The following is a 13,773-nucleotide window of genomic DNA, read 5'->3' as shown; positions in this document are numbered from 1 at the left end:
TATCAGCAATGGCACGACTTGGAAATAAGTTACAGCCACCATCTAAAAAATATGACACTGAGCAGAAGGCTGGGAATCATGGGCTGCCTGATTCTAGTGGCCAAATACATTAGACAGGATAGGATAAGAATGACCGGATGTAAGCTATGGAAGTGTGATTAAATTAGATTATCATAGAAAGGAGAGATTCCAGCACTGGCCAAAATACCACTGTGCTGTGCAAACAGACAAGTATGTTATGGAATAACATGTTTTCTGAGTTCCTGAAGTATATTTGGGAACACCAGGGCTTTGAGCTTTATCTAATCCTGAACAGTAAGTTCACCCATAGACAAATGTCAGAAAAAAAAATAAAAGTGAATTTGGTGGGAGGGCAGTAAGACATTATGCATAAATTAAGATAATCTTAGAGAGCCCTTGGGCAACTTCCAGCTCTCCCTCTAGCAATGAAGATGAAATAAATAAATAAATGAAGAAACAAACCTAAGAGAAAGAATAACACATATTTGCCTTATACTTACTGAAAAGTCATCGTCAGGGAATAATATCAGATCCTTAAACTGGTTATCCCCAATATTTTTTTCAATCTCTGCAATAACAGCTTCATAATCCAACGGCTCCAAGAGTTTGGGTTTTTCCTGCTGTAGAAAAAAAGAAGAGATCAGGTAATCTCTCTACACTCAAATTTGCCTTCATCCCCCTTCATGAACTGAGATCTGCTACATTTTTCCTTTTTTACACCAAACTACGAATAACTTCTTCTGCCCTCCCCATTCTTCACAGCTTGTTGCAGCTGAGCTCATGCGAGAATAGCGGAAGTGAGAAAGCTGGGCCAGTTGTAACAGTCACTCTCCATCTGACAACTCAAGAGCAATCCGACAGCTCACTACAGGGACCAAACCCACCACGATAACTTACCTGTCACCCTCAGGAACACTCTCTTTCTTTCTCTGTAAGTACACATAGGCAAATAGACAGATGGACACAATTTGTAACCTACTAAGTATACGTAACCCACTAATCTTCAGTTTTACACAGTCCCACCTCTTGAACTGCTGGTAGCTTTTGAGTGCCACCACATTGTTTTACTCAGTTTATTCCAGGAGCCTAACCTTGAATTATTACCATCTGGTGCCCATCCTCATGGTTTCTCTTGTCAGGAATGGGATTAATATCATTGTAACAGGACTATTATTGCCTGAAGCAGCAGTAAAGTAAGAAGCCACCATAGGAACAACCAAACAGAAGTAAAGTCACACTGGCTCGTAATACAACCCAAAAATAGAAAAAGAGAAGCCCATCTGACATGCTAGAATACATTAAACAAATGAGGAGTCATGTATTAGAGTGACAACATTTGCTTAACTCAAAGACTTAAGCATCAGAGAGAGTAAATGAGAAAGGGCAAAAGAACTGTTAGAAGTGATGGAAAAGCAGGCGATGAGAGACACAAAGGACACTAGTGGAAAGTGAAAGCAGAAAGGCTTCCGCAGAGCACTTTTTCAGTCTGATGCAATGGTGGACATTAAGTAAGTTGTATTTCACCCACTGTTCTTGCACTGTGCTATCCAGAATAACATCAAATTTCCCTTCCTCCCTCCCTCCTTCTTCCCTAAACCAAAACCATGGTGTACTGGAAAAGAAAGCTTTCACATCTCCATAAAACAAATTTCTCCAATGGACATTCTCATGATTCTCCATCATATTTGATCATATATATATAATTCACATATGGTCTATTATACATGTAATGGTCCAAATGAGAGAGGTGATTCTGCCACTTTACTCTGCTCTGGTGAGACCTCACCTGGAGTACTGTGTGCAGGTCTGGAGCCCTCAATATAGAAAGGACATGGACCTGATGGAGCGGGTCCAGAGGAGGGCCACCAAAATGGTCAGGGGGCTGGAGCACCTCTCCTATGAGGACAGACTGAGGGAGCTGGGGTTGTTTAGCTTGGAGAAAAGGAGGCTCCGGGGAGACCTCATAGCGGCCTTCCAGTACCTGAGGGGGGCCTACAGGAAGGCTGGGGAGGGTCTGTTTACAAAGGCCTGCAGCGACAGGACGAGGGGCAATGGTTTTAAGCTGGAGAAGGGGAGATTTAGATTGGATATTAGGAAAAAATTCTTTACCGTGAGGGTGGTGGAACACTGGAACAGGTTGCCCAGGGAGGTGGTGGTTGAGGCCCCTTCCCTTGAGATATTCAAGGTGAAGCTCAACGAGGCCCTGGGCAACCTGGTCTAGTTGGGGGTGTCCCTGCTGACTGCAGGGAGGTCAGACTAGATGACCTTTGGAGGTCCCTTCCGGCCTGGACCAATCTATGAATCTATGAATCTATGAATATACAAGTTTCTCCTTCTTTTGACTTCATTCTAGAAAGATGCTGCTTTTTCAGTAATTACAGTCATCTCAAGGTTTCTCCCCAGCCCTTGTTTCCCTTCTATATTAAGTTCAAGACTCCCTTTCCTATCAAATGTATCTATGAAAAGTTTAATTAAGTATCAGTGACAGTCACATAAAACAAGGATTAAAACACTGGAATACGCATGTTCCTAGAAAGTTATTCAATTGCTGAACAGCTTATGATAGAATCACAGAATAACTCAGGACCTCTGCAGGTCATCTACTCGAAACCCCTGCTCAAAGTAGGCCAAGCTAGAACGGGCTGTTAGGGAATTTGTCCAGATAAGTCTTGAAAACCTCCAAGGATGGAGATGCAATTTAAAAAATTGGAGCTGTTCCTTCATCAGTTCAGTCTAATAACTCTCTTCTCAGTCTATTAACTCTCTTAATGCCGGTTTGCCATCTTAAGAATTAATAAACTTCTAAAAATCATTAGCATCTAGCATTCACAAGCCAAAAGCACTATCTACTGATGGTGAGATATTAAAGACTTGTAGAAGACAGACAAGACCAACACATAACAGTAATAAATGAAACTTTTTTGAAAGCTCTTTCCCAAGGAAACTGGTTCATGAATATTGCTATGCGATGCGAGGGAGAGGCAGGAAAGAGAAGCAATACTGGACATATCTAATTATGCTGTACCTTTAACTACTAACTCCCAGGAAACCACTAAAAGATCTGACTGTATGATTAAAATAAAAAGAGATTCTGACACACAGCTGCTGTGCTAGGTTCCTTCCTAGATGAATCTGGAGACGGACGAGGACTGTTGTCTGTCTTGCCTTAGAGTTATGAAAGGGAGACTGAATTAGAAATAAAACTTGGGGTTGTTTAACAGAAAAAAGAAACTTATCTAGAGGAAGCCCACTATAAAACACAAAAGGCCCAAATGGGAAGAAACAGCTTTAAAGTTTAATTTAGATTCTGTGACAGAACTGCATAGCAGTGTGTGATGTTCAGGTAAGACAAGGCACCCTAGAAGGACACATGAGACTTCATATTAACCCAGTCACGTTACCTTAGACTATCCCAAGCTGGTACTTAGCCCTGGCCAGTACCAGTTGACACATTAATATCCCGTCCTGCTCAAGAAGTGCTCGAATTGAGTAGCAGCTGTACTGGAGTGAGGGTTCAGCCTGCTGTTTACCAACAGCAGTTCCCCACAGGAACGTAACGGGTTCATCCAACCATCTCGGCATGCTCAGCTCGCTCTCGGTTCCTTCCAAGTTATGCTGAGTCACAGCAGTATCCTTTAGCCACGAGTTTCAGACTCTCCTGCATTAAATCTACCATTGTTTCTATTTATTAAATATTCCTCTATAGACATAAGCTTCAAAGAGTTAAAACATGAAGAGAAAACACCAGTGCACACTGAGTGTACCATCTCTGCTGTACAACTCATTTAGGGAACGATGCCAAGGTCTGAACAAAGTTCACCCAGTCCAAGTTTAGCAGAAAGTAAACTTGCAGTAACGTAACTGTTACCTTTGGTAGGAAACCTTATAGCAACCACTTATAAGAAAACTCAAAGTGAAAAAAATACATGCGCTGACATTTATGAGGTACAAGTGTTTCACGCAGGCATTTTTCCCGTGTAGCAGTTTCACTAAAACGTGTACGTTTTCTGCAGAAAGTTTGTGACATTGACTAATGTTAGCATTAGGCTAATGGTTTTGCTACAATCTCAACTTCTAATAAATCAGACATGCCGCTGACACCATAAATGTGCAGTCTTCAAAATCAGAGATATGTCCACACAATATTAATCTAGGTCAGATGCTTCTTGGAAAGGTCCATGAATATTAGCTTTCAAAATCTCTTAAAAAAACATAAAGTAAGCAAATGACATAAGTAGCCACCTTCCTATTGAAGTCATAGACTAAGAGAGAGCTGGGGAATCCCACAAATTTTGGGACCTCTCTTGAAATACAGGGGAATCCCATAAAAACGTGTGGCATTTGCAGGTTCTCTATGCCAACGGAAACTACCCTTTTTGCTAGGGCTGGAGAACGAAGAGTTATTCCTTCTTCCCCCTGGAAATCCCTGTGAGGCTGGGCTGAGCAGAGCTACACCTCCTTCAAAATTACTGTCACGAAGATGTTCAGCTGCAGCCAGAGGCAGGGTAAGCTATGTCACCCTGGCCTCTCTGTTCTCTTCAGAAACCGGCAGCACTCAGAAAGAAAAATCAAAAAAATCACTGCAAAACTTTTCAGTGAAGCACCTCAATATTTATGGTGATGTTTTTCTACTGATGCAATGACAAATGCCATTCTTCCTTCTATGGCACTAAAGCAAAATCCCATATAAAATGCAATACTGTATATCATGCCAACTCCCATAAATCAGAGATGCAAGTAATGGCCCATCCTCCTCAATACACCCACTGCAGAGATAACCCAGTCCAGTCCCTGCCAACATCAAGCATGACAGTATAACAAACATGATGCCTCTCTTTATCAACTCTGCACGTTCTTACAAACCTTAAGACTATGCAATGTGGACACCGACTCCATCCTTTGCAGAGCCAGTAGTTTGGATTTGGCAAAGCTTAGCACTGCAATGCTTAGTACTGCATTTGTGATGGGAAGTGGCAGCTGGTTTAGCTAGCAGTTTATCTCCAGAAGGCGTGGAATGACTGCTCAGTTTTCCCCACACAGGCAGACAGAAGCAGCGATGTTGGGATTAGCGAATTTTTCCCTGCGAGCACTAGCAGAGATTTGTAAATGAGTAGGGCTGATTTAAAGCTAATTTAATAACCATAGTGCTGCCTCTTCTCAATTTAACTTGTCTGTTCTTTTTGGAAACAGACCAACCTAGCAATCTGTGCCAAGATCGAATTATGCTGGCTTGGATTTTATAATGCTTTTTATATTCTCTATCTCAAGTGAGTAATGAATTACATTTAGTTGTACTGAAATGGTTGTGAATACATCTAGTAAAAAGGCACTCTCTAATTCCTCACCTGCTACAACAATCACAGCAGTATCATTTACCTCACACCCTGACAGTGTTGTGGAGCATAATTCTGTATGTTGTTGAGCCAACTTTTCCAAACTCTTTTTGAATAGCGAAGACATCTTTAACGAGCACCAGAGCCAACAGAGGGATAATCACTGCTTACTTTCACGTGGGTGAAACAGCCCAGATTCCACCAGTGACATACAGCTTGATGGCCATCATCTTCTGGGCTAGGTACAAAAGCATTATTTTTCCCAGTAATAATGACCAAAAATATCCACATAAATGATTTTACAGAAACCGATAGGGTACCTGGCTTGCCTCCAGCTGCACAGACATTGTGCATTGATGCTAGCACCCATCTTCTCTTCATAATTATAGGATAAGATGACTTCCATATCATCCTCCTGAAGCTGTATTTCTGTGAACACTCATTAAAGGAGGAAATGATGTAACTGAGACCAAGAGTCTCTGGATAGTCATTCCAAGCACTTCCCTATTCTAAAAATAAACTAGACCAAATGCTATGATTTTCTAATACTTTAATGGCGTATTATTCCCAGACATAACCCTGAGCATCTAAAATCTATTGAATTTAATATAGATGTTTAAATTAATTTCTTCTCTTCCCCATGCCAGGAAGAAGAAAATTAAAGAAACAGATACAGGGAAAGAATCTAAGCTGATGGACTTCAGTTACCTGGACTAAAATGTCTTCATGACAGGAGGATCCACTGCATGTGCATAAAAAGTCAAAAGAATTGTGATGGCCAGATTGGTCAAAATCAAGCAGGACTCTGATTTTAGATTTCATCCAAGCAATAGCCTGTATAAAATTAAAATTGATTCTAGTACACATTTGAAATACTGAAATGGGCAGACTTACAAGAGACAGTGCCACTTAATCAAGTAACAGCACCATCTTCCTTCATTTTTATGGACTTTTCAGTGATACTATTATAACCAAGCCCAATCCTACTAAAACTCACAACAGGAAATTAAATTACATTCTGGGATGACATCAATGTGAAGTGTTTCTCACACTTCTTGCTCTTCCTTTTCTTTCCCCAGTTAAATACTGTCTCTGGCATAATAGATGACTTTTTTTTTTTTTTTTAATATGGTTACTATAGGTAGTTAATTTTATTCCACCAGGGTGGGACAATTTAAATTAAATATTTCTTTGCCAAGCCTGTCCAAGCTGAAGCTAAAAATCTGCTGGGACTCCATGATTTTTGGAGGAGAGGTAGCATAAAGGCTGAATTTAACCCTGCCCTCAGATGTGCTAGCGAAACAGAGTGCCCAGCAGCTCCAAGGTGTGCCAGTCACGGAGCTGAAGCTGAGGCTAGAAAACCGTTCGCTTTTTATGGAGTCACTAAAACTTTTGCTTGTTTGTAGGACCAATGCACGTCTCTATTCACCATTAGGCAGCACAGCATTTTGATGCCAGGGACAATTTCCATGTGAAAGGTACCTGCATTGGGCACACCATTTGCCCCCAGCAGCTGAGATGATGGGTGAGCAGCCGGATGACCCAATGTGCTCTGGGTGGCAAGTCCCATGCCACCGTTTGTACCCGGAGCAGAGACAGCGCGGCCACGCAGGGATTGCGGTGTCCCCAACACCTGCAAGCAGCTCAGCTGGGAGACAGGTCTCATCAACTCAAAATGCCCTCGCCCCACAGGCCTGCCCTCTCTCCACTCCCAGCACACTCCACAGCGTGTTATGGATTTTAAAAAGTAAGTTTTGAATTTCAAGCACAGGGGAGGAAATTCGGGGTCTGCAAAAGGTATTTGGGGAAAGGACAGGGAAGCAAAGCCAGAACCAGCAGGCAGATGGTCCCTCCTTTTATTTCAGATCTTGCCATTTTTAGGATTGCTTGGCCTGGTATGCAGCTATTTACAGTCAACAAACTCGCTGGCCACCTTACAAAGGCTACATTTGGCTAAGTATATGATCCACAGTCAACAAATTTATTAAAAATAGTGGTACAAAGAAAATTTTCCCCCCTCCCTTCCAGCCTAAAACACATGCGCTTGTCAGGTCCAAAATGTTTAATTTGTCATGTGTTTCAGCAAACCGTGGAGAATTGCACTTGGAAAGAATCCAGCCAGTCTTTCAGGCCTGCACAGCACAACCGATACGCTCCTCAGTGTCAGCGGTGAAGCCGACATGCCAATAAATTTCATTAAGGGGATTGCCAGTTCCCACAAGATTCTGGTACAGAGAAAACTGCAAAGAATTACAAAAAGATTCAACCCCCCAAATTCCTAGTGTTTCAGAACTTGATTTCCAAAATGCTATAGTACCTATCAGCTTAAGCAGCGCAAAAGCAGGGGATCCTGTGGAAGATGCTCCTGGGAATAAAGAAAGTGAAAAGTCATTTTCTTTCATTAAAGCCTCTATTGAAAGAAAATTCTAATTGACACAAATAAGGGATTTGCTTGAATAAATGAGACTTAGGCTGTGCAAATACAGCTTGGATAGGATGAATCCTAATTGCTTACATTGGAAATTACCATCGTTTTGTGGATCAGAATCTATACGGATCTACTTTGTGTATTTTCCAGCTTTAAAAGTTACCATAAGAGAATTCAGTGTGCTAAATATTTGAAAAATGGCAACACCTCATCTGGATGAGCTAACAGATCATTTTCATTTTAACTGATGGGCCAGCTGCAGCCACTGGCGGCTTCAGTGGCACACAGACACGTAACTTCTCCAGCAAGCCAACTGACGAGAGACCAGGGTTACGACTACTCAAACCAGAAACCTGTTCTCAGGCAACTGGGAGTGACCCACTCTTTCTATTACCTTTTATTTCTCAAGTTAGAATTCATCGTTGCTTTCGTTATGAATTTTGAAAGCACCAGGCCTCGTAAAACTCCCTCACTCATGGTTAAAACGTGCAAGCCACACAGGGCTGTTGGTTCAGCAAAGCACCCATGATGGGGGGAGAGAGGGGACGCTTCATGCTACGCTCGACTTAGTCATAAGTGCTTCCTGAATTCTGTTTCTCAACCATGATTATACACCCGGCATTGTAGCCTCGCTGAGGTGCTTTCTGAACGTGGAAGGTACATGCATGGGCAAGTACACACATGTGCACCTTCAATGACCAGCACTTGCCATTTTAGACATTAGATAAAACTACCAACATAGTCTGCAAAATATTCAAGGTAGCAAGAAAACAACCTACTTGTCCTCTATGTTTATGCAGTAGCTGGAAACCCTTTTTAGAAGGGAGATAAACACATTACATTTAATCAGAAAATGACTAAAATCAGCATTATCACACCACTTACAACAAGACCTCTATAGAAACTCCTAAGTTGTTAAACTAAATTTCATGTATTGGCTTTTCAAAATGTCAAAAAGGACAGCTTCTAAATAGTGAGTACTTCTGAAGCCTAGACTAAATATTTGCCCATGGGTCACTTCAGGGGAAAAACAAGGAAGTCTTGTAAAGTATTTTAAGGTGGTTTTTTTAAGTTTAATTTATACAGACCTCTAACCTGGCAACACTCAGCCACTTCACTCCCCTTACCTGACCTTAGCCAGAAAAAAAAAAAAAAAAAAGAAAGCACAGGTATAGCAACAAAAGGTTTTCTTTAAAGCTACCATGCTGAATCTATTCATAAGGAAAGCAAGCAAAAGCCAAAGATGCGATTCACTCGTCTTCATAGATGATGTTCATGTTCATACCTGAACAGACAGGTAGGATGTGCTGGAAGGGGGTTGGGAAGAAGGGGTGGGAGCTGTGGGGGCCAGAGCTGGAGCGCTCTGCCTGGCCGCTTGCCTCATTAATGATTACTTCACCCCAAGGAAGGAGAAGTGAATTGTCCTGCCCTGGGCACCGCAAAGGGGATGCTGGTCTGATTCTGCTTCAACTATTCTGTAAACACTCTTTGCTTCATGTTCGCTTTTTCCAGCATGGTCCCACGTGGGCAGATTCATGGTCGCCAATGGGAATGTTAACAAAACCATCCTGCAACCCACACCTAGTAGATTTGACCAAAGCTTTTAAGCTTCCAGTACAAAGTTTATGTAAACAGCACTTCTGATTCTGTCTGTGTATACAAACACACGCACGCACACACACACATATAAATATATATATATAACTTCACATATACACAGAGAGTCATTGTAGTCTAAGGAAAATCTACATTAAAAATAAAGATGCTCCCGATTTTTTGCCCTTAATTGGTGCTCAGATGACCCTCATAGCAAAGGTAGAAACCCAGCTCTGGCACCTACAGCATCTATACAGCAATAATAGAACTGGTTGTAGCAACAAGATCAGACCAAACCAGTGCCCCTCATTTGTGCAACCTGTATGAATAAGGGAGATGGAGCGATCTACCCACGTTCATCTGCGTACAGGTTCAGGGGAAGGACGGAAGGGAGGATACGCCAGGTGTTGCCAGCTCCTCCACCAGGCTCATCTAGCACAAACTTACTGCTAGATCAGGGGCATATTTTACATAACACTGCGCACAGAGCAAAATTGTCTTTAAAAACATTTTTATTTACTTTGAAAATACAGATTTCTTTTTAGTAGACCTTGTTTTCAGGGTACATGGGAGACTTTTTTTTAAGGACTGAAGGGAAAACTCTACTGTCTGTTCATTAGGTCATGCTCTGATGCTAAAGATTTTGTATTGCAAGTCTGATGAAGTTGCCACACAGAACATAAGCAAACTGCATTGACCATTTCCACTTAAACACTAAAATTTAGATGTATGAAGTCTTAGACCTGTAGACTGAGCAAACAGCTTTTTTGAAACGGGCTCAACCACTTCAGGAGCCCTTGAAGCAAAAACAACTGACAAAAATGTTTGCATTAGCTCTAAATAAACTTTTCAAAAATACCATTTGACTTCTAGAGAGTACTTAGTAAGAAAGTCACTGTCCCGTAGGGCAAATCTCATATATGCTGTTCCGCTTCATTTTACTCAGTGAATATCTCCCTTTTTCTACCTACACTATGGTTACTTATCTCTTCATGAGTTAGATATTTTTCATGCTACATATCTGAGTAAATAATTGTAAGTATTTCCACAGAGGCTTTTATCTGTAAAAAGTAGTATCATCTATACGTGACCATTATAAACTCAGCTCTCACAATGATGTTAAAATTATAATCTTTCCTTGACATCAACTACCCTCCCAATCAATTATCTAGCTATCAAGTCATTTATACACACACAATGTAAATGAGAGCAAAATCTGGTCAACCACACTGAGCTCAATCAACAATATACAATCAATTAAAACTAATCAGATAATAATCAGTCTTACAAAAAAAGAAAAAAAAAAAAAAAAAAAAAAGGAGTTTCCAGTAAACAATACAAGTCCATCTACAGAAAATACAGGTCTAAATGTAGTACACTAAGAAATGCACTCTTTGAATAAGGTCCCCCTCTACAAAAGCCTTTGCAGCTGCAGCGGGTGCTAACACCACTCTGAAATCTGCAGCATCGGAGGTGCGGAGGACTGATGCATGAAGGAGAGATTGGCTCCTGGTTGATAGCAAAAAGTGCCTGTAGGCCAAAGATTTAACATGCTCCAATTATGAAATATTGGGTAGAAAGACACAGGTCACAAGCCACAATAGTAAAGCCAAGTGTGACTGCGTTTCCTAAGGGCTAAACAAACTATTGAGAAATACGCTCGCAGAGTAACACGGCACAGTGACCCCATCTTAGTCTATCTAAGGCCTGAAAAGAACAGAAATCAGAACAGATTCCTCTGAAAACCTGAGTAATACCCCTGACATTACAGCAGCCAGACTCTTCATAGCAAGTGCAGTAAGAACCACGAGCCACTGATGAAAAAGGCACGTTATCTATTTCCAATTAAAGGCAACAGGCACACAGTCACAAGTGCTCTAAGTTTTAGGTCAGGGTATGATACGTTTTATTGACTCTTAGAAATCACAACAATTTAAAGTTTTTTTGGCACCATTAAATTGAACAGACTCTCAGCTTCTATTATCTGAGGATACAGGCAAAAATGAACAAGTATATTCCGCTTTATCTGCAGGCAGCCTACTGATTTATTTTTACTATTTGGGCTTTATTTCCAGCCATATTTTCCTGTAAGGCTTCAACCACTTCTGGTGGGCACTATTCGTGTATAGTCAGGATTTGTAGAATAATAAAAAAAATCCCTCCTAACCTGGATTTAAGAGGATAAGTCAAGCAGCAGCACCTACCTCCTACCAAAGTCTTGTGAACTGTCGGGGTTAGATGCTTTCAGCAGCACCACTAGCATTCGTTCTTAGGACCTAATACCATGAAACTTAAGCTTGGTATCTTTGACTGTATGCCAGTAGCTCAGGGCAGCCAGAACTATGCTGTAAAGTAGCCTTGTCAAAAAGATTCATTTCCATATAAAATATCTATCCAAAATGGCAGCTAGTCGCAAGCAAAACCCCAAACACTCTAGTAGATGAACCATAGACCATCTTAACCAGCCTGTGACCAAGTGTTACAACTACAATGTTATTTTCCTTCCTATTTGAAAAAGTTAATGAGAATAATCTTCTTCAGTGTATTATCACTGATTCGTTGCTGCACTGGACATGCAGAATAGCCTTGAAAGAGACTCCAGCATGCACACGCAAACACAGCTTGCAATTGGAGATACAAAACTACAGAAGAAAACCAAACACCTCTTGCCATGAAGAAAAAGATCCTTTGTTTCCAAATAATTCTTGGGGAAGCTGTTAAATATTTGACATCTAAAGTAACCTCTGAAGTTAAGAGAATAAACTGAAAGCCAGTACTTGCCTAAGGCTTCTTAATAGAAGGCTCTAAGCATTTTACCTAAATTGCCTGCAGTTTTAATTTCCTTCAGAAAAGCGAAGGCACAACGCAGTTAACATGAACTGCCCAGTGTCACACAGCAGAGTTACAGGAGGCACAGTCCTGGCCCAAAGCCATCAATGGCAAAGCTGTCATCTACCTCGTAGGGCAGAACCTCACTCCAGCTTTCCACCAAGGGCTCTGGAGCTTTCTCCCTTGGCTCCTTGCACTGTAGGAGGACAGTGGCTTTCTCCTCCTCCTCCTGGCCTCCAGAGGCACAAACTGCCCACAGCAGATTGTGAGATCTGAAATAGCACAGAGTAACTTTCTACTCCAGAACCAGCATTATGGATTTTCATGGAACTACCAAGCACATGCTACCAGGCACCAGAGAGACAACGCTGCTCTCAGTATGTGTCTGATCAACAGTGTGATGCTATACAACAGTTTCCCTAACACACTTGAGTTCTGTAACTCCTGAACTCCCCATGCTTCAGTCTCAGACTTCGATAATCGTTCTCCAATGTTCAGTTCCTCCTCACACAGATTGACAAGTCTCAGTCAATCCTACATACACACTGAGGAATAAATCCTACTCTCTCCTTCAGGTAGTGTCTTTGACCTGCAATTTCTTAGCAATTTTGTAGAAGAGATGGAAGAATGGGTGCATACTCACGCAGCTTAATCTGTGAATTTCTCTTTGATTCACTCGCCTAATGGTCCTTCTTTTCTTCCGCAGTTCACTGGGCTCCCTTCTGAATCTCCCGCGAAAGCTCATTGTATCCGTAGGAATTCAAGCAGCAAACAAATCTCTCTTTAAAAACTGTGCTCCTTTAACCTCTTTCCTTCAGCAGCTTCAGCGTAACAACTGGAAGCTGTGTATGCAGTTCAAGGGGGAAGTATGTCTAAAACTTACATGCTGTATCCACAGTAACTGAACAGAAAGAAGAAGAAACCCAGCAATAACTCATTTCTTCCTGTGAATAATATTCTGCTATTAAGGCGAGAGCGTCTCATTAAAGTATAAATACACCCAGCCCCCGCCTCCAATGCAAATCAAAATAGGAAGTTGTAGAAAAAACACTTGCAACTGAACATCTATCTTTGTCTCAAAAGCTATTACATCCTCTCTCCTCACCACCTTCCCCGACTCGAAAGCCAAAACAGCTGCACTCTTACTTCATGTGCACGTATGTCTGCAAGCCAAAAAAAGGCATTCACAGAACAGGAACCTCCTACCGAGCCCCTCGGAAGCAGACTTCAATCACAGAGCACGCAGCCACAGGTTCGTGCTGCCGGGGCCCAGAATCATCTCTGCTTTTGGACTAAGGTAACAGTTCCCCTTTCAAAGTGGTGTGAAACATCAGTAAGAGGAAGCACCTTCCAAATTCCTAAATCTGCCGACAGTTATAAAAAGGGAAAAACAGGTAAATTTATATGCTAATATCCAAAATACGTTTTTGGCTTGTAAAAACCCGGGTTTAGAAGTGCTTGTCCCTGCCAACTAAGAAAAATCACTGCTTGCGTGAACCCTGCTCCCACCTCAGGTGAGAGTGAAGCTGCCAGACAGAGCCTGTTCCCCAGATGCCCCGCACAGGG

At 41.6% G+C, this 13,773-nt stretch overlaps 1 protein-coding gene across 1 annotated transcript in view; it reads right to left on the bottom strand.

Moving 5' to 3' along the window:
* The window catches only part of DOCK10 (dedicator of cytokinesis 10), a 167,551-nt gene that overhangs the window by 103,774 nt on the left and 50,004 nt on the right, over positions 1-13,773 (bottom strand). The window contains exon 2 of the mRNA XM_074153246.1: positions 522-641. Within this exon, the coding sequence (XP_074009347.1) occupies positions 522-641 (120 nt within the window). The remainder of the gene's footprint in view (positions 1-521; positions 642-13,773) is intronic.

This window comes from Numenius arquata, chromosome 9 (genome assembly GCF_964106895.1).
Source record: "Numenius arquata chromosome 9, bNumArq3.hap1.1, whole genome shotgun sequence".
NCBI classification, from domain to species: domain Eukaryota; kingdom Metazoa; phylum Chordata; class Aves; order Charadriiformes; family Scolopacidae; genus Numenius; species Numenius arquata.
Note: the sequence above shows the minus strand (reverse complement) of the source record. Positions and strands in the feature narration are given on the sequence as shown.